A 26037-nucleotide genomic window follows, 5' to 3' on the forward strand; every position below is an offset into this window, starting at 1 on the left:
AGAAAGAAAGGAGCTGTCCATTGGGATGCATCCCTCACCAACCTGCTGTAGAGGAAGAGGGGAGAGCAGGCCTACCTGCTGGAATCCGTTGAGTCTCCCCTGACGTAAGATAACATAATTATAATGAGACAAGAGAAGGAGCCACCAAGTTTCTGTACAAGAAAAAATATGTGGCACTCAGCCAGTAGGGAAAATTAGAACCATAAAACGAGAAGAATGAAAGACTTTGCTACTGACTCCTCACATGTGCATTTCTGATCTATATAAATTGAAGCAAGAAAAATAGACTGCTGACAGCGAGAAGCCAGAACAGAGCAACAAGGTTTAGAAACACTGCTTTTCGTTTTGCTTAGAGAAAGATGAATCTGTTGATGAAATTACTCTCCTACAACCAAGTCTCATAATGACCTTAAAATAGTCTGATCAGGTCACACACACAGGGAGCCAGTTATGGTCTGGAGGCTCCTCTAAATAACATCAGCTGGCAACTGTCCCCAGAAGACCACTGCCCGCTGAGCACAGCTGAAGCACATCACACACTAGTCATTCCTCCTTTCTGGCCCCTGAGGAGGGTAGCATCAAAGTTAGCTCTACCTGGCTCTATGAGGGTTTGGAACTCACCCATCCTAGGGGAATGCAGCCAGCTTTCATTCCCTGATTGTGCCCTCTGAGCAACACAAAGCATCAGAGTGGGCAAAGAATCTGCCTCTTGCAATTTAAGTTTTTATATTCCCATGTTTGCTCTGTGCATGCAGAACACATATAATATGGCCCTGATCTTGCAAGGCACAGAGTGCCCTCAACTACTATTGACTTCAGTAACACTTGATGTGCTCAGCATTTGCAGAATTGAACCCTATATATTATTATTTATAATCTGCAGAGTGCCAAGAATGGGTAGGCTTTTTACATGCAAGTAAGAAAACCATCTGTTCTCCAAAAGCTTACAGTCCAATTACATAATGCAAAAGCAATATATAAAAGGAAGGTAAAAACAGAATGAACAAGCAGTGGAACATAAGTAATATTTTGTTAGTTTAACAGTTTTAATATTTTTTTTGCTGCTGTTGTTTAATAATAGAGATTATGTCCACTTCCATGAGAAAAGCACTAAGATTCATAGGCTTCAAAGAAGAATATTTCAATTATGGATTTGAATGAGGCGAAGGTGGAGCTGTGGCATACTGGTTCAAGTAAAAGATTACAGACATTTTCAGGGAGGTCAGAAATACTGGTCTCCAAAACACTGAATTTTCTTCAACAGGAACAATTGTTGTGGTTTTATTCGTGAACTAGATATACCTGAATCTTCTATACGTATAATTCTTCCTAATATAGTTCCAATCATAACGTTTTATTCTAGACCATTTCTTACCAAATTTTTGAAGAGAGCAGTCAACTCCTTTGTAAACACAGAAAATTTTAAAAACGCTGTTCCCAAATCTGGATCATCCCTACAGACACAGTTGCCTCCAAATTTCTCCAATGCTTGAGTGTACTGTTCTTCATTTTCCACATGAGCTTCAAAAGAGCAAATGCAAAATTAACTCCAATAGCTACATGAACAAATTACTGAAAGTTACAACTGGCTAAAACAAAGTTCCAGAACTTTCAGATGACAATCTCTTTATTAACTTACTTTATATGTCAACTTGATACATTCAAATTAATACTTCTTAAAAAAATAAAGTTTGTTAGATTATGCACCAAAATAATTCTTCAGTAGTAAATTTAGTTTATGATCTTTGATTAAAAACACTGGCACGTGTCTTACTGTAGATCTGTAAAAAGCGCAATGATTTTCCCCACCCGAGAAATCCCACTGTTTCCTGGGAGATAAAAACTCTGTAAATAAAATTAGTCAGAAAGTTCACAAAGGGACAGTGAAATGAAGAACAAAACACATATTATGTGATTCACTTCACAAAAGCATGTTCATTCCTCAAACATTGAAGGCATACATGTTATCCAAAACAGAAAGCTTGACATTCTTTAAATGAAACACAAGAACACACTAATTTCGTATCCAGTCTACTAACTGGTTAGGTCTACCACTTATCTGTGTCTAACCTTAGACACCAAAACACACACTTACTGGCCTTTTCAGTATTTAGCCTTTTACAAAGTTTGAGCCTAACCTACCTGAATGTGTTAAAAACATATTTAATTGATGCTAAGCTAACTGGACAGAAGTGCACAACTTTTAAAAACTGAAAAGATTCTGAGCTGAACTATCTGGTCACCTCCTTTTAAAATGATGAAGCTTGTACTTTATATTTTATACATACAAAATAAAGTATGTTAAAGAACATTTAGCTTGCCAAGTTAAGCACTCTAAAACTAGGAAGCACCTGATTTACAGTCGCCATTGCAGCCTTAATTTTGCCCGCTTGTGCTTCTATCCTGTATATTGAATGAGGTACAGGTCCTTTGGGAAAAAATAGTATGCAATCATGTAATTGAAGTGTGCAGCCTAATGCATACACACAAGAGGGCTGGTTTAAGGTCGCACAGACAACATTCATTTGGGCATTTCCTAACTTTCCAGTGCTTGAATTTGCAACCTTATTAACAAAACTACATTATTTTGTATGTAATTTCCTTGTTTTTTTAAAAAGAGAGAAAAATAAATTCTATGATGTGTAACTGTACATATCCACCCAACATGCAACATCAGCAAGGTTTGAATCTTGTGCTGTAGTGCTGAAGATTCAGACTTCGAACACTTAAGCAAAGTACATTAGCTGGCAGCACGAGGAGGTCACCATCCAAGAGAGGGAGGAGAACGAGGCGCTGGCATGATGGATGGATCCAGATGTACGGTTGGTTTTCTTTCTTCTCCTTCCCCAATCCCCTGGAAGGTGAGGGGCTTCTGCCCCATGGAGCGCCCCAGAATTAGGGATGCCAGGTCCAAAGAGCGGTGTGGTTTGGAGGGGAGGCTTCCCTCCTCTCTCCCCCCTACAGATGCTCCCCGGTGTTCGGAGTACAGAGTGTGGTGGGGGTGAGTGTAACAGTAGCATGAGCCTGGCCTTAGAAAAGAAGGTTCATGATCAATTATTATTTGGGCACATTCCCAAAATTACCCTAAGGAACACAAGCCACATTAGGGAAATAGCAATTTGAGTAGTTTATCTTGTAGCCAAACCCGAACAGAATTTCAGGGACAAAGAAAAGACATCTCTAGCCGAGGGCTTTCTCTCTGATGATTTCAAAGGCCCACTGCAAACAATGGAGGTGTTAAAACTTCTCAAAAAATGCAAAAGAATCTCATAATGAAAGTATGAAACAATTTTTAAAAATTCCCCCGCAAAACATTTATCTGGAAGCAGACACCCAGCATAGAAAATTTCACCCCAGACTGTTAAAATGTGGCCATTACAAGCAATTGAAAATGGAGTCTAATGATGGGAAGTGCTGGGCAACCTTAACAACAGGCAGTGCTACTGGCTCCGGCTATAATAAATATTTTTTTCCTTGGACCGTATTCCTCTTCCATCACCATTCATAAATCATTCCTGATGAACTGTGAGGTCTTCACATCAGGGCTGTTTCTTTATAGATGTCTGTACATTGCCTAGCATAACAGGGCCCAGATCATGATGGGGCCTATGGTAATTTAAGTACTAAATAACATTACCCCCCAGAGTCTCAAATCAGGACCTTCATGGTCCAAAGGTGGCAACTCTGGTAGTTGACGCAAGAGGGAGTCTCCTCCTGCCTGAGTGAGTATGAGTTATACTAAGCATATTATCAATTTCAATTTATTCTTTACTTCTTACAGCCAGCACACCACCCAGTGCACAGGTCACAGCTTTCCAGCCACATCTAGTGTGCATGTATATTAAGATAGGGTTTTTCCAGCTCAAGTTGCTGTGAACTTCAGGATGAGAACAAACAGATTATTGAAACAATCAATTTGCACCTAGAAGAAAATAAGGTGATAAGTAATAGCCAGCAAGGATTTGTCAAGAAAAAATCATGCCAAACCAAACAAATTTCCTTCTGACAGGGTAACAGGCCTAGTGCACAAGGAGGAAGCAGTAGACATGACACTGTGACGGAGTGGGAATTTTTTATAAATATTTTGTATGAATATTGTGTGTGCCTCAGTTTCCCTCATATGCGGTATTGTCACCTAGTGGATGGGAAAGGGTTGTTTATTCTCCGGCAGGCTACCACACAGGTGAGACTAATGCCTTACTGTCTGCAGTCTGCCCCACCATTGGAGAGTCCATGAAGACAGGAGAGCTGGCTGTATTTTAAGGAATCCTTATTGAGGTTGCAGGCACAAACCATCCCGATGTGTAGAAAGAATAGTAAATATGGCAGGTGACCAGCTTGGCTTAACAGTGAAATCCTTGCTTATCTTAAACACAAAAAAGAAGCTTACAAGAAGTAGAAGATTGGACAAATGACCAGGGAGGGGTATAAAAATATTGCTCACACATGCAGAAGTGAAATCAGGAAGGCCTAATCACACTTGGAGTTGCAGCTAGCAAGAGATGTTAAGAGTAACAAGAAAGGTTTCTTCAGGCAACCTTTCTTGTTAGCAACAAGGTGGTGGTCAGGGAAAGTGTGGGCCCCTTACTGAATGAGGGAGGCAACTTAGTGACAGAGGATATGGAAAAAGCTAATGTACTCAGTGCTTTTTTTGGCTCTGTCTTCACAAACAAGGTCAGCTCCCAGACTAATGCACTGGGCAGCACAGCATGGGGAGGAGGTGACCAGCCCTCTGTGGAGAAAGAAGTGGTTCAGGACTATAGAGAAAAGCTGGACGAGCACAAGTCCATGGATAGCGCTGCATCCAACAGTGCTAAAGGAGTTGGTGGATGTGATTGCAGAGCCATTGGCCATTATCTTTGAAAACTCATGGCGATCGGGGGAGGTCCAGGATGACTGGAAAAGGGCTAATGTAGTGCCCATCTTTAAAAAAGGGACGGAGGAGGATCCTGGGAACTACAGGCCAGTCAGCCTCACCTCAGTCCCTGAAAAAATCATGGAGCAGGTCCTCAAGGAATCCATTCTGAAGCACTTAGAGGAGAGGAAAGTGATCAGGAACAGTCAGCATGGATTCACCAAGGGAAAGTCATCTAATTGCGTTCTATGATGAGATAACTGGCTCTGTGGATGAGGGGAAAGTAGTGGACATGTTATCTCCTGACATTAGCAAAGCTTTTCATACTGTCTCCCATAGTATTCTTGCCAGCAAGTTGAAGTATGGGCTGGATGAATGGACTATAAGGTGGATAGAATGCTGGCTAGATTGTCGGGCTCAACGGGTAGTGATCCATGGCTCCATGTATAGTTGGCAGCTGGTATCAAGTGGAGTGCCCCAAGGGTTGGTCCTCAGGCCAGTTTTGTTCAATATCTTCATTAATGATCTGGAGGATGGCATGGATTGCACCCTCAGCAAGTTTGCAGAGGATACTAAACTGGGAGGAGAGATAGATACGCTGGAGAGTAGGGATAGGATACAGAGGGCTCTAGACAAATTAGAGGATTGGGCCAAAAGAAATCTGATGAGGTTCAACAAGGACAAGTGCAGAGTCCTGCACTTAGGATGGAAGAATCCAATGCACCGCTACAGACTAGGGACCGAATGGCTAGGCAGCAGTTCTGCAGAAAAGGACCTAGGGGTTACAGTGGAAGAGAAGCTGGATATGAGTCAACAGCGTGCCCTTGTTGCCAAGAAGGCCAATGGCATTTTGAGCTGTGTAAGATGGGGCATTGCTAGCAGATTGAGGGACGTGATCGTTCCCCTCTATTCAACATTGGTGAGGCCTCATCTGGAGTACTGTGTCCAGTTTTGGGCCCCACACTACAAGAAGGATGTGGAAAAATTGGAAAGCGTCCAATGGAGGGCAACAAAAATGATTAGGGGACTGGAACACATGAGTTATGAGGAGAGGCTGGGGGAACTGGGATTGTTTAGTCTGCAGAAGAGAAGAATGAGGGGGGATTTGACAGCTGCTTTCAACTACCTGAAAGGGGGTTCCAAAGAGGATGGATCTAGACTGTTCTCAGTGGTAGCAGACGACAGAACGAGGAGTAATGGTCTCAAGTTGCAGTGGGGGAGGTTTAGGTTGGATATTAGGAAAAACTTTTTCACTAGGAGGGTGGTGAAAAACTGGAATGGGTTACGTTGGGAGGTGGTGGAATCTCCTTCCTTAGAAGTTTTTAAGGTCAGGCTTGACAAAGCTCTGGCTGGGATGATTTAGTTGGGGATTGGTCTTGCTTTGAGCAGGGGGTTGGACTAGATGACCTCCTGAGGTCCCGTCTAACCCTGATATTCTATGATTCTATGAAAGGAACATGTCTGAACATGCAGGATCCTCAGGTGAGTAAACTTTTTATTTCATACTTTTTTCTTAAGGACTGCCTGTCTTCCTACTGGACTATTCCTGAACTCTCATGTTTGAGCAAAAAATATAGTTGTTACTTTATGGTACTATCATTTTAGATGCAGTTGTGATAAAAAATAAATAGCTGAAATAGGCAGATCTTCCTTTTACAATTTCACCTTTAAAGTAGTACTGAGCGTCAGTGAATGTAATGAGTAATACAAATATGCAGTATGTGAATCCTAATTAAATAACTGCATTGACTTATTTTGTTTAGGAGAATCGATCCTCAACATACAGGATTCTGAAGACTATACACCTTCAAAATCACCATCACTTTCTATAGTTATCTGCCAATGATAGTGTTTCAGTCACATCACGTATGTCACATAGCCACAGTATATCACCTGTAGCAAAAAGAAAATAAAAATCTCCATCATCCAGAAACAACCATACATAAGTTTGTGATAAGAACCAGCAGATTACAAAAAAGAGGTAACTGATGAAAAAATTGCCCAGTTTGTTTATGCAACAAACTCTCCTTTCCGTATGATTGAGAACCCACACTTCATTATCATGGTTCAGTCATTACGACCAGGATACAGTCCACTCAGCAGAGCAGATGTCGCAGGCAAATTGCTGGATAAAGTGTATGAAAGAGAAATTGAGCAGTGTGCAAAAAGTCTAGAGGGTAAAATTGTTAATTTGAGTCTTGATGGGTGAAGTCATGATCACAATGATCTTGTTGTGTGAGCTTGTATGACAACAGAAGAAGGAAATGTCTTCCTTACAGAAACAATTTGGTACATCAAGAAATGCAAACACAGCAGAATACTTACAAGAAGTAGTAGTAAAAGCTATAACAAACTGTGGAAAAAAATTCAAATGTCTAGTACGCAGCTTGGTCACAGACAATGCTGCAAATGTACCCAAGATGGAAGATATTATTTAGAAGAGAGTCCCAAGCTAGCAACATACAGTTGCAGTGCTCATTTGATGCATCTCCTAGCCAAAGATTTCAGTGTTCCAGAAATAAAGGCTAATGTTGAAATTGCAAAATACTTCCGTAACAACCACTTTGCAGCAGCTGCTCTGAAAAAAAGTGGGAGGACCCAAGCTAACTCTCCCACAAAACGTGCGATGGAACTCAGTAGTGGACTGTTTTGAGCACTGTATCAAGAACTGGCCTAATCGGATGACAGTTTGTGAACAAAATCGAGAAAAAATAGATGGCACTGTCACAGCCAAAGTTCTCAACAGTGGGCTTAAGAGAAACGTTGAACACATGCTGAGTACCCTAAAGCCTATTTCTGTAGCCTTGAACAAAATGCAGGGAAATTGAGAAGGAACGGAGTAAGATCTTAAAAAGAGAAATTGCAATGACAGAGTTAAATTATAAGCATTAAAAAAAGAATGGGACAAGCACAAGCTCATTTTCTTGCAAATATTCTCAATACTCAGTATCGGGGTCAAACCTTAACTGCTGAAGAAGAGGAGTTGGCTGTGACATGACATCTGGCAATCATCCCTCCATAATGCCAACTATAATAAACTTCAGAGCTAAGGGTGAACCATTTAAGAAATATATGTTTGCTGATGATGATTTAAAGAAAGTCCCACCAGTGAACTGGTGGAAGTCACGTAAGCACTTAGATTCAGAGACTGTTGAAGTGATAATCTCACTTTTAACAGCAGTAGCTTCTTCTGTCAGTATAAAAAGAATATTTTCTTCCTTTGGACTAATTTATTCCAAATTGAGAAATTGTTTGGGACCTGGAAAAGCAGGAAAGCTTGTTTTTCTTTTCCAGATGATGAACAAACAGGAAAACGAAGGTGAAAACAACAGAGTTAGCTGCAGACGCCAATATTTTACGTTTCTCATGTTGACCTGGCTGACACAGTTGATTTAATTTAATATATATTTATTTATTTATTTAACTATTTTAGTTAAACTATTTTAATAAAAACAAACCTGATTTTAAAAAACTTGAATGTTTAACTAAATTCAAAAATTAATATGCTTGTTTTGTTAAAATATTATATATTTGCTGATGAAGAAAAAAATCCAGAATACATAACATTGTTGTTTTAATTAAATAAAACAACGTAAATGTCTGTCTGGTGATGTTCTCCTAGTAATAAAGCATGGCAAGAAAATCCTCCAAATATTATTGATTAACCTGTTGAGTTGGAGATTGTTCACCTCCCAATGACTTCATAAATATCTGCTTCAATTACCTTTGGTAAATGAAATAACCAAACAATCGTTCATTTTCTGATATAGCTGTAAAACTAATCTGAAAAGTTTTCAAAATAAATCACTTCAAAGATGTATAGTGTGTACCTTCTAAAAATGAAACCTACATCTATCTCTGAGTTGTGAAGAATATGTATTAAGGTTATAACAACCAACAAGAAGGCACTTTTATGTAGAAATCCATGATTAAATCGAGTCTTCCTGACTAGTGATTTAAATCAAATCCACCGTGTCATAAACACTACTGCTTTTACAATGCTGGCTGAGAGTCACTGCAGATGCTGAGAGTGGGGGTGCATTGCTCACTTTCTTTGGGTGTACAAGTCTCTTTTGGGTGGACTCGTTGAAGAGAGCTCATGGTGCGAAGCAGGGCTGTGAAGGCTCTGAGGCTGGGTCCAAGGAGATGGTGAAGCCAAGTGGCTTACTCCAGTGAAAGAGCGATACCTTAAGGGTCTGGCACACTAAAGAGGTACTCCCAGGGACTGTTCCAGAACACTGGAGCTGTGGATCCATGACAGATGCATCTTAATTTTCAGAGGGCTAAATGTCCCACATGACATTTAGATGAGCAAACTAGGGAAACATAGTCTAGATGAAGTTACTATAAGGTGGGTACAAAATTGATTTTAAAAACCACACTCAAAGAGTAGGTTTCAGAATAGCGCCATCAAACGGGGAGGGCCTATCCAGTGGGGTCCCACAGGGGTCTGTCTTGGACTGGTACTATTCAATATTTTCATTAATGACTTGGATAACACAGTGGAGAGTATGCTTATTGGATGACATTTAGCTGGCAGGGGTCACAAGCACTTTGGAGGATGAACTAGAATTCAAAAGGACCTTGACAAACTGGAGAATTGGTTGGAAATCAACAAGACTTAAAAATTCAATAAAGGTAAGTGCAAATTACTACATTTAGAAAGAAGAAAAATAAAATGGGGACTAACTGGCTAGGCAGTAATACTGCAGAAAAGGAACTGGGGGTTATAGCGGAGCAAAAATTGAATAAGAGCCAACAGTGGGATGCAGTTGCAAAAAAAGTCGAATACTCTGGAGCGTATTAACAGAAGTGTTGTAAGTAAGACACACCAAGTACTGTCCTGCCCTACTCAGCACGGCTGAGCAGGAGTACTGTGTCCCGTTCTAGGCATCACATTTTAGGAAAGGTGTGGAAAAATTTGAGGGAGTCCAGAGGAGAGCAACAAAAAGGATAAAAGACTTAGAAAAACCTGACCTATAAGGAAGGTTAAGAAAAACTGTGCATGTTTAGTCATGAGAAATGAAGACTGAGGGAGACTTCAAATATATTAAGGGCTGCTACAAAGAGGGTGGTGATAATTGTTTTCCACGTCCTCTAAAGGCAGGACAAGAAGTACTTATGGCCTGAATCTGGAGCAAGGAAGATTTAGGTTACATATTAGGTAAAATATTCTTTTAATACAAGGATTGGTGTGTACTAAAATAGATTACCAAGGAGGTTGTGGAATCCCCGTCTTTAAAGGTTTTTAAGAACAGGTTAGACTAACACTTATCAGGGATGGTCTATGGATAGACTTGGTACTGCCTCAGCACGAGGTCTGGACTTGAGGTCCCTTCCAGACCTATGTTTCTATGATTATATTATAAAGTTTTTTTTGTTTTTGTTTTTTTATGGCTGGCCACCCACCAAAAAACAGAAAATTCTCATCATCTGTCAAGGAAGATAAAAATACCAGTAAATATCTGTATGAGCATTTTTAAAATAAATATATTAATATGTCAAAATTATTTTTATAAATATGTATATACAATGTGTACACAGAAATATTTCTTTGTATTTTTATCTTCCTTGACAGGTGAAAAGATTTTTGTTTCATAGGTCACCAGCAATAGAAGACTGTAGTTCATTGGCTTTGTTCTCATTCTGCAATTCACAGTAATTAAGAGTTGAGGAGGGAAAAAAAATCCCAAACATTAAATAATCTAGTTCTCTCACTGCCAGGGCAGGATCACTGTCTAGAATATATTTGTTAGTGAGCCTCACTTCAACACTGCTTGTATTAGAAGCTCCCAATTCAGCAAACAGATCAAGTTTAAGTCTTCTTGCTTCAAATGCAAAGCAGTTGTCAGAGAAATTAACCGTACAGAATTATAATGTACTTACCCAGCCCAGATACATTTATAGCTTTCACTGATTTCTTCATTTTATAAAGAACTGTTCGGTCAACATCGAGAGCCTAAAACAAAAAATATGAATAAACATTAAATGCAAATTACAAAACAGCCATTGGCTGAGTTATATATTGGGGAAAATGTTAATGTCCTACTCATTACCATCTTGGCCAACTCTATTTTGTAATGATTAAATAAAAACATTTTTTAAAAAATCCATCAGCATGCTGTTCTGCTGCTTCTTGCCACAGAAACTTTCCTTCCTTCCCTCTTCCGTTGGTGATCAACACCACAGTTAAGCCAGTTTTCTTCTAGTGTTACTATAAGTTTAATATTCCAAAAGAACTGAAAACTTTCACACAATAAAATTATTCTTCCTATGTTAAATCATTATTAAAGATGATGGAAACATTTTCAATACACCCTATACTTTGATGCTGATGAAGAACCAAACAATGTCACTTCTCGAGCAACAAGATTAAAAATGACAATTAATTTTGGTTTCCAAGATAATTTAGTTTATTAATTGTACTTCTGACCACAGGAACTTTCTGACTGCAGTGCTGAACAAAAGAGATAGCAGATATTTCAACCATACAATGACTTGGTCTTTCATTGTTTATTACTATACAAGGCTTTCACAATGACAACATAAAATTCACATTAAAATCATATTCACGATTCTCCAATATCCATAACAAATGTCTTTCAAAGGAAGAAACGAAGACAGCAAACCTATTGCCTGCAAAACTGAAGGTGAAATAAAATGAAGCCTACAGTTTTTCTGGGATGCAGAAGAACCTGTGCTCATCAAAATGAAGCAAAACATATTGAAAGTGCAGTGACTTGGAGTCTGGGTTTCATAAGTGGTTAAGAACCCGCAGATATCACTGAAGAACAGTATTACAAACCACCGGTTTTATTATATATACTGTGACAGGGTCGGGCCAGATGGTTACAGGAGAGTGACAGAAGGAAGATATATTAGCCCCAGGTTAAGTAGGTCTATTTTCCCTGGATAAGGTAACAGGGAAGGTTGCAGAACAATCAGGAACTTTCTGGAAACAATTAAGGTAGACAGGCTGATTAGAACACCTGCAGCCAATCAAGAAGCTGCTAGAATCAATTAAGGCAGGCTAATCAGGGCACCTGGGTTTTAAAAAGGAGCTCACTTCAGTTTGTGGTACGTGCGAGGAGCTGGGAACAAGAGGTGCAAGAAACTGAGAATGAGTACTACTGGAAGTCTGAGAAGAACAAGCATTATCAGACATCAGGAGGAAGGGCCTGTGGTGAGAATAAAGAAGGTGTTGGGAGGAGGCCAGGGGGAAGTAGCCCAGGGAGTTGTAGCTGACAAGCAGCTGTTGCAGGAACCACTGTAGACAGCTGCAATCCAGAGGGCCCTGGGCTGGAACCTGGAGTGGAGGGCGGGCCCGGGTTCCCCCCACACCCCCAACTCCCTACTTGATACCGGAGGAGTTGAACTGGACTGTGGGTTCTACCAGAGTGGAAGGTCTGTGGCCTGTTCCCCAATCCACTAGGTGGATCCTAGTGGATCTGCAGACACTGCGGGGATTGTTCTTCCTTTCCCCATGCTGGCCAGTGATGAGGCTAACTGAATGAACGGCAGATTTGAGCCACGAAAGTAGCCAAACTGAGGGCTGCCGTGAACCTCTGAGGCGAGAAAATCCGCCAATAAGCACAGGACCCACCAAGGCAGAGGAGGAACTTTGTCACAATACTCTTAAACCAAGGTCAGGCTACCATGAGATTTTCTACAAAAATACTGTGCCAAATTCATCCTGGCTTAAGTCAATCGACTAATGAAACTGCATCAATGAATATGACCCCCTGTTTACAGTTATCCTACTGTTAATCATTTTTATGTAATTTATAAACCAAACACCACATACCAATCAGTCTCTGGGATCATTTCTAATTATTTAAAAATACTGAGTATAGGAATAAAAATTAACAGTGATGTTCAAAAGGGAAGTCTTATGTGGGTCTCATTCAGCTCGTGAAGTAGGGAAAAGTCTTTGAAGCATGCTTTGAAGGTCAACAAACTTAGATTTTGACCAAAGACTAGTCAAAGTGAATTCTTAACAGCAGACTGCTTGCTTAGTGCACGCTCACTAGTCATAATGAGTATAAGCCCATTTTGCAGGTTCTATACATGTAGGTATTTGTATCATTCTCCTTACAGTGGTAAATAAACATGGAGGTTGCAGACTGCCTATCTCCATGTGCCTAGAGAACTCCAATGAATGAAACAAGTTAAAATCATTCTGAGAAGACATTGTATTTGTTGATGTGGCTCTGCTACCACTCTCTTGGATAATTGAGTCCAAATCTATGCAGCAGAATGAAAAATGTGAATGCAGCCTGGATTCAGTATCCCATTTTTATTCCTCACCATCAAAAAATAAGTAGCTGGAATATGGAATTGAAAGGATTTATGGTGGTGCTATATGTTTGTGTTTATATTACACACTTGAAATAAAAATACTGTTTTTAACAAGATGCATGCCAAAATGTCATGATGATAACATATACATGTTGTGTTTTGTTCTTTGAGGTATATGTAAAATGTTTAGATTATGCTGAAACTCTGCTGGTTATGTATGCCTAAAGACTGATTAATACTGACTGCAAAAAAAACAAAACAAAAAAGAAGCCACCATGTGCATCAAACACAGTAATTCAGTCACTTTTACAATACTTTCCTTACTATTTTTGATCTTTTGTTTGTTTAACTACTGCCCCTAGGCCTGATTCACCACTACTTTACTCCAGTGATCTCAGAGGAATTATTCTAATGTAAAACTGGAACATGTTGATGAATCAGACCCTTTATCATTTTAAATGGGAGCTTGTATTTATGTTTCTCTTTTCTTGTGTTAAGAATATTAGCTCTCTTTATTTAGTATGGTTCTTCCTATTCTCTTCTTCCTCCTATTTGCACAGTTTTCAGCACCTGCTAATCATTTTACAGAAAGCTCCAGCTTTTTTGTACATTTCAACTTCAATTCTGTATTTCTATTTTTAAAAATATGCACATGCTACATCTACACTCACCAACATGCTCTCAATTTTCCTTTCATTCAGTTTCTCTCTTTGGATTCTTCCAAACACCGTGTCAGAAGCAATGAAACTTAAAATGGCTTCTGATGTTACATCCTCTGGCATTCACGTTCACTAATTTGAAATGCTAAATCAATTCTTTGAACTGGAAGAAAAGTAGCTATATAGTTTTTATGACAGGGTCCTTTTATCCTCATAACTGATGTCTAATTTTGAATCATGTACTAAAATTTCACTATTGCAAGGTTGTTTATTTTACAATCTATTTATTTTAGCACAAATTTTCTAGGGTGGCCAAATAATTTATTTTCTTTCTCCCAGCCAGCTTCTGTACATGAGTACTTCTACTTGCCTCTTACTAGAAATAACTGCAGTAAATACAACTCTATTTTCTAAAAATCAGTAAATATACTGCATGTTAATTTACAGCAAATATTGCCAGTTCTACAGTAATATAACTACAAATCACAGAAATTCCAGGTTAAAAAGAGACCTTCTTGCTCATCCTCCTGCCAGTGCAGAAGATTTCCGTATACTTAAGAAATAAAGTCTTGAGCCCAATCTAGATTTATATGACGAAGAATGGAGTTTCCACTACTAATAATGGGAGGCTACTTGCCAAGCTAATTTATTGTTATTTCTGAACTTATTTGATGCTTCTTTAGTACATCTAGAGATCAGTTTTGAGAAACTTGTTGTCTAGAATCAGCATGTTTATTTCAGCACGTGGTCATTCTGGTTTTATTTCTGTTCTTTTGAAATTCAACTTTTTCATACTTAAATGCTATATTGAAGCAACAATGTACAAAAAAATAAATCAGGGAATTAATTATCTTCACACACATCAATTTACCTGATCAAAGTGCTTTATTAATTTCAGTTAAGGGGACATCAATCTTTAAAAAAAAATTACACTTCTATGTGAAAATTGTTTTATTTACTATTTGTATAAGAAACATCGAAGATTCCTGTAGCTGAAGGAGATTGGAAATTTTTTCAGTTTGTTTACTTTGTGCATTTGACAGTTCTCTGTCTACTGAAGCTTTAATATTACTGCATGTTCAATTGGCCAGTTTCCCCCTTTGTTTGTGTGGGTCCTTCACACAGCAACAGGAGACAAAGGCCATTTAAAGAAAGAAAATGATTGTAAAACCACACACAACTGGTATGAGGGAGGTTTAATATGTGAAACTATTTTTACTCTTTTTTAAACTGACTAGAATTCAAATTGGTTATTGTTAGCTAGCCACACCTAAAAACTATAGTTCCAAGAGCAACCATAGATCAGACACACGGCAAATATATTTTAGGACATAAATGTAACAGGCTATTCAGAAAGATAAGGTGTTACATATATGCAAGGGGTGCCATGGGAACAATAAATTGAGAATTTTAAACTGACAACTTACGAAACAAAAAACTGTAACATTTCATTGATGTAGCTTATGTGCTTTGAATATAAAACAACCGATTCAGATTACTGTCACCAGCTTTAACAAGTCCAGCTTTACTGAATATGATTTAACAAAAGGAATTTCACCAATGAGTATATCAGAGAAAGTAACAAAATAGGAGTTTCTTTTTGTTAACCTAACTTATTTCAAAACATACAGCCCTGTAAAAATAGTTGGAGTCACTAAGAGACCATTGACTAGCGGTCAGGCCTTTTATCCTCACATTGGCAAACTAAATGGACTTGGTTCCATAAGCCAATTTCCACTGTTAACCACTGCAATGCTTTCCAACTCTGAACAATAAGATGCACCATACTGTTCAGAGTCAAACCTATCTTCCCATAGAGAAATCCGTCCCAGTTTTACTGATGCTGGCTGCAATGTTGCTCCACATCTGTTTTATAGATCATGGTCTATTAGGACATTTACTCATAAAAAAAGCCTGTATGGGTCTATTTCCTATTGTGCAGAAGGAGTCAAAGCTGTTGGGAAACACAACACTCACAAATCAATTGATGTTTTACAACTAAAGAAACTTGAAACTACCAACAATCTATAGTTCTAACGATCCTAAGGAAGCAATGGCAATTTAGCAATTTAAGTCTAAATCACCTGAACTGAAATCCCCAAGCTGGGATCCCAATTGTGCAGTATACAAGAGTATCCATTTCAAATACATTAACAGATTCACAGATTCCAAAGCCACAGGGGACCACTGTGATAATCTAGTGTGACCTCCTGAATAACACAGGCCCCAAAAATAATTCCTAAAAAATATATTTTTTAAAAAGCATCAAATCTTGATTTAATAAATGTCATGGATGGAGAATCCACCATGACTCTAGGTTAATTATGCTCATCGTGAGGGATTTATGCCTTATTTCCAGTCCATATTTGTTTAGCTTCAACTTCCAGTCACTGGGTTATGTTACACCTTTCTCTGCAAGATTGAAGGGCCCATTATTAAATATTTGTTTCCCATGTAGATACTTTAGACTAATCAAGTCATCCCCTAACCTTCTCTTTGTTAAACTAATTAGATAGACTCATGGAACTCAATCGCTATAAGGCAGGGATCGGCAACCTTTGGCATGCGGCCCATCAGGAAAATCCACTGCCCCCATTGGCCTGGAACGGTGAACTGCGGCCAGTCAGAGCTGCCATCGGCCAAACCCGAGGGTAAACAAACCATTCTGGCCCGCCACTGTATTTCCCTGACTGGCCACGTGCCAAAGGTTGCCGATCCCTGCTATAAGACATGCTTTCTAAACCTTTAATCATTCCCATGTTCTTCTCTGAACCCTCTCCGATTTATCAACATCCTTCTTGAATTATGGACACCAGAATTGGACACAATATTGCAGCAGCACTCGCACCAGTGTCAAATATAGAGGTAAAATAACGTCTCTACTCCACTCAAGGATTCTCCTATTTATACATCCCAGGTCACGTTAGCTCTTTTGGCCACAGCGTCACACTAGGAGCTCATGTTCAGCTGATTATCCACCGCAACCTCCAAATCTTTTTCAAAGTCACAGCTTCCCAGAACAGCATCCTCTATCCTTAAGTGTGGCCAACATTTTTTGTTCCTAGATGTATACATTTGCATTTAGCTGTATTAAAAAACACATATTGTTAGCTTGCATCCATCTTACCAAGCATTCAAAATCGCTCTGAATCAATCACCTGTCTTCTTCATTGTTTACCACTCCCCCAGTTTTTGTTATCTACAAAGTTTATCAGCGATGATTTCATGTTTCCTTCCAGGTCGTTCATAAAGATGTTAAATAGCATAGAGCCAAGAACTGATCCACGTGGGGCCCCACTTGAAATACATCTGTTTGATGATTCCCTGTTTACAATTACATTTTGAGACCTATCAATTAGCCATTTTTTAATCCATTCAATGTGTCATGTTAATTTTATATTGTTCTAGTTTTTTAAAATAAAATATAGTACAGTACCAAATCAGAAGACTTACAGAAGACTAAGTATTTTATCAGCCAAACGTGTAATCTCATTAAAAAGTATCAAATTAGCTTGACAGGATCTGTTTTCCATAAACCCATGCTGATTTCCATTACATTATCCTCCTTTAATTCTTCATTAATCAAGTCCCATATCAGCTGCTCCATTATCTTGCCCGGGATCAATGTGAGGCTGACAGGCTTATATTTACCCAAGTCAGCCCATTTACCCTTTTTTTAAAACTGGCACAACAGTAGCTTTCTTCCACTCTTCTGGAACTTCCCAGCGTTCCAACATTACCAGTCAAGCAAGCCTCTCAACCAGCTCTTTTAAAACTCTTGGAGGCAAGTTATCTGGACCCTCTGATTTAAAGATTTTAAAGACCCTTTGATCTAACTTTAGTAGCTTCTGTTTAACATCCTGCAGAGGGACTAGTGGAATGGAAAGAGTTATCACCACCAAATGATGAGATGATATTTTTTCCTCAAATGCAGAACAGAAACATTTATTGAACACTACTGCCCTATTATTGATGATTTTACCATTTCCATCGAACAATGGACCAATAATATTATCAGGACTTTCTTCTTCCTACTATATTTTTAAAATATTCACAAATAAAACATATATCTACTCTAGGCCTCATACAGACACAGATCCAAACAGTTACATCTTAAAAAAAAATCCTACTCTCATTCTGAATTTTAATAATTGCCAGAAAAATATCTGACCATTTTGATAACTGTAGATCCTTTACAAATTTGACAGGTTCCAAGATATTTGGGTAAGTAAGGAACACACTGTCTGCTGCATATGGCTGAGCAAGAAAGGGGCAACCTTCCAGAAGGCAAATGGACACTGGCAAGGTAATAGGTGATTAGTGGGAAGAATGAGCAGAATTAAATCTCTATAATTAGGACTGGTCTTCTTTATAAAAAGGTCACTCAGAAGATAACTACTACTAAATAATAACAGAGACTAAGTATTGAATATTCTTCAATACTCCTTCCAGGAAAACAAAATCTTCTTGCCCTTTTGATAAATACCTCTATGAGATAATGTAAACTCGCTGCTGAATAGAAAATCTGTACACTTTTGTCTACCAGTACTACTATTTATTATCTGTATTATCGTAGCATGTAGGGGCCCTATTCATAAACCAGGACCCTATTGTGCTAGGCACTGTACAAACACAGAACAAAGAGATGTCCCTTTCCCCTAATGGCTTAAAATCCAAGTATAAGACAAGGGACAACAGATGGTTACAGCCAGATGGTGGAGTACAAGTAAACCAGGCAGCAGAAGCAGCTGTTAGGGAAAGGAATTTTGCCAACTATAGTCAAAACACAGACAACCCAAATTCTTCGCAATGTTGCAACTACTATAATTTCCACAAAAAGAAAAGGAGTACTTGTGGCACCTTAGAGACTAACCAATTTATTTGAGCATAAGCTTTCATGAGCTACAGCTCAGCTTATGCTCAAATAAATTGGTTAGTCTCTAAGGTGCCACAAGTACTCCTTTTCTTTTTGCGAATACAGACTAACACGGCTGTTACTCTGAAACCTATAATTTCCACAGAACACATGATAATGGAACATAACTTGTATTTGACAAGCTACCGGGCTGGTCAATTATTACAATGTATTTATCAAGTCAGTCATCAAATGTCCAGATTGATCAAATAATTCACCTAGCAATTTTCAAAAAGTCCTATGTACTACATTTCCCTTGCTTTTGTTATATTTTCTTTCCCTTCCTGGTTTTACTACACTCTCTTATCCATCAAAGAGCATCGGGTATATTTTCCTGAGTTACCCTCCCTGTCCGATTCCAGTATCCCCTTCTCTCTCTCCTGAGTTTTCCCCCTATACTGTGTTCTATTCTTCCTCTTAGGTACAGGCTCCCCTTTCTACTCCCAAAATCTCCCCCAGCACTTGCCCACTGACCAACTGCTATGTACAAACAGGGATAAGCACCAAGGACAATGTTCTGTAACCCTTACTCACTCATTCAAGTAAAGCCTTGTTTACATGGTGAAATTCACAGGCATAGCTATTGGGGAATAAGCTATTCTGCAATAGCTACTCTAGAATACGTACTTCATTAGGATAAATTATTCTAAAATAAAAATGACTTTTATTTCAGAGCAGAATGTCAAACAGGGAGCTATTCTGGAATAGGTATGATGGTCAATTTCCATGTGTAAGCAATGTTTAAACCTCAGATCTGCATGTTTGAGACTCTCTCTCTACTGCCTCAGTTGCAGTCAGAAGAGAGAGAGAGACCGTGAAGCTTCATCCCGCTTATAATAAAAAGGGATGGAGCTGATGGCAGAGCTCTCTTATGCAAGGGCACTTTCCTCACAAATGTTCTCTCCCCAAGGTATAAAATTGTCTGTGTTTGTTGACCTTGTGGGCAAAATGCAAAGGCAATCTATTTTTGTGGCCCTGGTCTATCTGGCAAAAAATCGTGGTGGGGGTTTAAACGTACTACTGGTCACATTAATAGTGACTATATCACACATGGTAAGAAGGCGTAATGCTGTTGCTCTAGAAAATTTGTTTTGTAACTCCTGTTATTTATGTTTTTGAAGTTATGTCAAGGATGTACAGAGCTTTGGAGGGGCACCCTTTGGTCTAAACCAGGGGTTCCCAAACTTAGTTCACGGCTTGTTCAGGGTAAGTCCCTGGCGGGCCGTGAGACGCTTTCTTTACCTGAGCGTCCGCAGATATGGCCGCTCACAGCTCCCAGTGGCTGCGTTTCACTGTTCCCAGCCAATGGGTGCTGCGGGAAGCTGTGGCCCAGCCCACCCTGCTTCCTGCAGCTCCCATTGGCCAGGAATGGCGAACCGCACCCACTGGGAGCTGCAAGCAGCCGTAGCTGTGGATGCTCAGGTAAAGAAAGCATCTCGCGGCCCGCCACGGGCTTACCCTGAACAAGCTGTGAACTAAGTTTGGGAACCCCTGGTCTAAACTAAAGGTCCTATTATCCTGGAATCTAAATAATTAAACAGATTTGCTTACTAAGTATTCAACTATCTGCTCCTTGCACCACCACCCCCTCCCAAAAATCCTTAGAAAATATAACTGGTCATGAGATCACAATGATCCCAAAAAGCATTCTCCCACATAGCTTTTCATCCCAATTTCAACCTCAGAAGTCTTATACACAGGGTTAAATTGAAGCAATATAAAAGATGAATGATTCTACATGTACAGTTTAGGAACCCACTGAGCTACGTATTTGGAAAGTTTCACATCCCTATTTCGATTATTTTCTACACATGTGAGACCTCATGAAGCAACAAAACACCTGTGTAATTATTAACTTAAGTATTGTTGCTATATTAGTCCAAGGATATGAGTAGGGTGACCAGATGGCAAGAATAAAATATCGGAACGCATAGGGGGGAGGAAATCACAGGCTCAAAGCCTCCACTGGAGTCATGGGGGAGGGGGATGCACAGCCCGAGGAAGCTGCAGGTCAGGGACGCACAGCCCCAACAGCAGCCCCCGGCCACAGCCCTGCCGCAAGCCGGTCGGGAGCACAGTGCCCCAGCTCCAGCCCCCACTCCAAGCCGTGGGTCAGTGGGAGACACAGGGCCCCAGCTCCAGCCCTGCTGCAAGGGCACAGGGGAGGGTTTAGGATGCTGACTCCAGGAGGGAGTTTTGGTGTGGGAGGGGATGTGGGCTGGCACTTACCTCAGGCTTCTCCTCAGAAGTGGTGACATCTCCCTCTGGGTCTGAGGCGGAGGCATGGCCAGGTGGCTCTGTGCACTGCCTCGCCTGCAAACGCCACCCCCGCAACTCATATTGGCCACGATTCCTGGCCAATGGGAGCTGCAAAGCAGGGGCTCACGGTGGAGGCAGCACGCAGAGTCCCCCTGGCCATCCCTGTGCCTAGGACCCAGAGAGAGATGTTGCCACTTCCGAGGAGGTGCATGAAGCCGGGTAGGGAGCCTGCCAGCCTCATGCCAACCAGACACCGTCGCCTGGCAATTATACAATATCGGGACGAATGGCATCCCAATCAGAAATCGGTCGGGACGTGGGACAAGGAGTTAAATATCAGGACATCTGGTCACTCTAGATATGAGACACAAAAAGTGGGTGAGACAATATATTTGTTATTATTTTATTGTACCAACTTCTGCTGGGGAAAGAGAGAAGCTTTCAGGTCTTCAATGGAAAGATAGCTGTATGTAGCTCAAAAGCTTGTCTCTTCCCTCCAACATAAGTTGGTCCAATAAAAGATATTACCTCACCCATCTTTTCTCTCTCATTATTAATAGAAAACATTATTAAATTACAGTAAATTGTAATTTTATTATTGCTTTTACTTTGCATTTATTTAACTACTTTAAAAAGATAAAGGGCAAAAGATGAGAATCGGTTTGAATACATGAAACTGCTGTTGTTGCATTCATCTCTCTCGTGCGTGTGCACGCACACACCCACACCCAAGCATAAGTACATTATTGGCTCTTCTTAACAAATTAATCACTCAGCATACACCTTTTAGAAAACCACTTGCATCAAGAAAAGCAAATCAAGAGCCAGTGGTTTAAAGGTTACGAAGTCTTAGTCATTCCATGCAAGTCACTACATGATGCTATTGTATCCTGAATGGAAAAGTAATGCAAAAACATTACTTGTTAAGCTTCCATCTTTCTCCCTTACAGAAAAAGGTGAGAAATGCACCGGATATATTTATGTAAGGTAAAATAATAAACCTTTTTGACAATTAAAACTTCTGAATATCTAAAAGAGAGACAGATAGAAAGTTGAGGCAGCTCATGTCAAAGCAATTTTTCCCCCAAACATGCCAACTTATTTCTATTACTCAGTTGTCATACAGACAGGATACAATCCATATTTTTCTCCTTTTTTCATAACTTCACCATCAAAATTACAGCAACCTATTTCAAGATATGAGATGAGCCGATTTTAAGTATGGTTGTCATCAGCAACATAATAATTCTGGTGCATCTTACATTGTATAGTCTTCAAAAAGAGTTTATTTTTCCATGAAGCATTTATATGCCAATAAAATAAAACAAAACAATACATTTGTTACCTTATGTTTCATTAGTTACTAAATTGTGCTAACAAATGCCAGAGAATATCAACATCAAGGTATGTTCACACACACAGATATACTTAATTACTGAAGAAAATAATGTTCATAAAAACAAAATCCTTATCAAGCACAGAAAGATAGTGACTGTATGAGACTTAGGTCACTGTGGCAATAAAGAACAGTCTCAAATATCCAAGTAAAAATCATCATCTTGTCCACTCAGATTCTTTCCAGTCATCAATACGAAGCCTTTCCTCTTCACTGACTTTCTGTTCACTTCTGGCTGCTGGGGATCACTTTTAAAGCCTTGCACCAGTTCTATGAAACACCAACTCTCATCTTATATTTCGGCAGAGAAGTTAAGATTGGCTAACATGCTCTTGCTTTTACTTCCTAAACGTGAATCCCGTGACTGATAGCAGGGCATTCTCAGTTCAGCGCTCTTTTTTTTAGGATTTAGTCCCTTTAGAACCCCATCTTAGCCCAAGACAACCAACCTATATGGAAGAACATAGGGTCCATTTATTGTTTAGGATTTCACTGACTTTTGTTTTGAGAATTATTAGTTAATATTTATTTGTCTATATAGCACCCAGGAAGTCAGTCACTTCGCAGACATTCACAGTTCTTGAAATACACTAGAGGACTCATACTGCTTTACCCTAATCTTTGTATTCAAACAAACATTTTATTTTGAGTAAGAATTAATTCAGTGGTGCTTTTTAGTTACTCTCTACAAAAGACAAGCCACCAAAATGTCCTTGCTGCCATCTGCTTTGGAGTCTGCCAGAGACAGTGTTGACAGACCATACAACATTTGTGTTTATCCTGTATTGCATTGTTCTTTGTTACATCTGTTGTGCTTCTTGAAGCCTGATGCAAAGCCCAATGAAGTCAACAGGAGTCTTTCCTTTGACTTCACTGGACTTTTGACATCATTTGGGTCAAACATTGCTGTAACTGCACTGAAGTCAATTAAGTCAGTGAAGATTTTACCCTACCATGGAAGAAACTCATTCCAGGACGCATCTTTTAGAGACTGCCTGAAGTTTTTTGGGAGAAAATAAGTTGTCTATTTAAATATGATTTTATGATAAAGCTAATCGCAGTCTATGTAACAAACTTTATTTCTTTCTTTGTAATTTGGAAGATATGTATGGGATTTAGACAGTAAAGCTGACTGGAGCTAATTCCTTCATCTTATTAAGTGTGGAAAAACAAAACATATGTCACTTGTGGAATAGTTAAACACCGTCTGCATTGTGAGAGAGTTAGCTGTATTCAGCTCAACAAACACCGTGAACATTTTTTACTGTAATACACTCAGTTCTTCAAAAGGGCACAGAGTGTAGGTTGTTACTTCATTTGTTTATACGTCAACTTTTGTCTACAAACAATAGAAGTACAGTTACAAACTGATTTTACATAAATCAGCTCCTGATATTTGACCATATCTACAGCTTATTTCTCATGGTTCAAATCAGCAGGACATAACATCAATATGACTAACCATATAAGTCAATCAAATCAAGCTATTCTGTGCAGCCACATGTTCCTATTGCTGTTACCGTCTAACTTTCTTCCCATTCTCTTCATTTCTTTGTTAAATCCACCTTACATCTGGGCTTAAAAGCAGATAGCAAGAGATGTGTTTTTACAGCCCCCAATACAATTGGGTCTTGCACTCGACTGAGGTCTCTGGGAGCTATTTTAACAGAAGTAAGTAATAGTAATTTGCACTAAGAGACATCTTCATCATGCATACATGAAGCTACCACACTGAAGGAAGACAACAAAAAACAGAAATTCCTCCATCATTGGATTTATGCTAACCATGGTATTTTTATCCTCCAGGCAAATAGGAGGCATTTCAGGAAGTGAGGAAAAGAACAAAAAAAGGAGACATTCTGCCAAACAGAACACCTCTAACAAGTATTACTTAGAGAAAAGCTGAATCATCTGTCAGAAACTAGTATAAGCAGAGGTAAAGTAATGATTTAGATTTTACCTTTCTTTTAAAAAGTATATCATCATCAGGTTAAACTGCTGGGATGGGGAGCTGGTGTTGGGTTAAGAAACCGGTGTCCCTACTTATTTTACCAGTAATAGATTAGATTTTTACAATTGAAAAAACTAAAAACCCCATTTTCCACCCAATGACGTGTTTGTTTACTTTTTCAATTTGATTCATCTTACAAAATAAAATGAATCTGTCAGTTTCACTTGCGAGGCCTCCTACTAGCTAAATCATGAATGTTTAAAAACAATTTTGGTCCAATGTTGTCAAATTTTACAACCTACTTCTATCATATATGGCAGCTACCAGACAGTATGCTATAGTTTTGATTCTATTTTCCCCGCCATCATTAGTAGGACAGTGTTCCACTTCTGAAAAATTCTGAAACAGGCTTTCAATATTAATACAAACACTTTTATATCAAATCATTAAATCCTTACATTACAGCATAGTTAATGGAAGATAAACAATGTAGTCAGTATAAATTTAAGATTAGCTCAGTTTCTGGCAAATAAGTGTTTGATATATTTTAAGATCCTCCTCCTCCCTTGGCTACTATACAGGAAGACGAACCTTGTTAATTTCACTCTGCTGATGCTTGGCCAAGCTACGACAGGTAGAAAAAGCACTGGAGCTCCCTGTGTGCAAACCCAGGAAAGTAACACCACATTAATTCCTATTTGGAACAGGGGAGTGTTTTTTAAATGAAAGCATACAGAAAATTTTTCATACATGGCCACTGATTTTGGGTGCCAAACTAGAGACTCTTTATGGCATATTCTCTCTAGGTGAGCACCCAAAAACAGAAGCAATCAAAATCAGAGGCCACCCCTGAAAATGCTGGCCTTAAATTCTTGTGGAATGAACAGCTTTAACTACAGTGGAATTAACGGTTTAAGGCAACCATGCTCCCCCTGGAAAGCTTCCCACAGGCCATTACAGAACGGGCAAATGATTTTTTTAACCCCTCTAATTATTTGTTTATTCTACAGCAACTCTGAAACCAGGCTGTTCATCTGCCATCCACTTGAGGGGTAATTAATATAGACTGCTATTAGAAAATCAAATCTGTTTTTCCTGCAGTGCGACCTCAGGCAAGTCACTTCTAGCCTCTCTGTGCCTCAGTTTCCTATGAATAAAAAGGGAATAAACTACTTCCACACCTCATAGGAATGCTGTGAGGATAAATACATTATAGATTGTGTGATGCTCATATGATGCCCATCAGTGCAGACTCTTAAGTACCTAAAACAGATATCTAAGATAGATAGAAGGCACTGAACTACTTACACATTTAATATTAAAGCAATTGAGAATATAGATGAGGGAAGCATGTTGTCCACATGATGATATAATCAAGAACAATAGTTAAACGTTACAGTGACCCAAGCAAAACAAAATGCAGCTTACAGAATATTTAACAATTTCATTGCTTCTTTGATTCTAAACCAGTCCCTTCGGCATTGCTAGTATCAAGTCTACACAGAGCTCAAGGCATGGGAAAACTTCATTTTCAATTTTTATTGTTTTGTAACATACACCTACAGTACTGTAAAGGAAAAATGAATTGATAAAATATATATTTCATACATGCATTGCAAAATTCTACATTGCACGCCTTGTAGCTGACAACGGAACAGGTTCTATGTAGCATGTGCTAAGGAAATTTCCACTCCTACGCCTTTG

At 39.2% G+C, this 26037-nt stretch overlaps 1 protein-coding gene across 3 annotated transcripts in view; it reads right to left on the reverse strand.

The window, feature by feature from the left end:
* Nucleotides 1-26037, reverse strand: part of ASAP2 (ArfGAP with SH3 domain, ankyrin repeat and PH domain 2) — a 168161-nt gene that overhangs the window by 123270 nt on the left and 18854 nt on the right. For 2 of the 3 annotated variants that reach the window (XM_073336056.1, XM_073336057.1), the window contains exons 2-3: nt 10742-10814; nt 1376-1521 (exon numbers count right to left, since the gene is read on the reverse strand). In XM_073336056.1, coding sequence (XP_073192157.1) covers nt 1376-1521; nt 10742-10814 — 219 coding nt within the window. The remainder of the gene's footprint in view (nt 1-1375; nt 1522-10741; nt 10815-26037) is intronic. The other variant, XM_073336058.1, reaches the window with a different exon arrangement.

This window comes from Lepidochelys kempii, chromosome 3 (genome assembly GCF_965140265.1).
Source record: "Lepidochelys kempii isolate rLepKem1 chromosome 3, rLepKem1.hap2, whole genome shotgun sequence".
Classification (NCBI taxonomy): Eukaryota; Metazoa; Chordata; order Testudines; family Cheloniidae; genus Lepidochelys; species Lepidochelys kempii.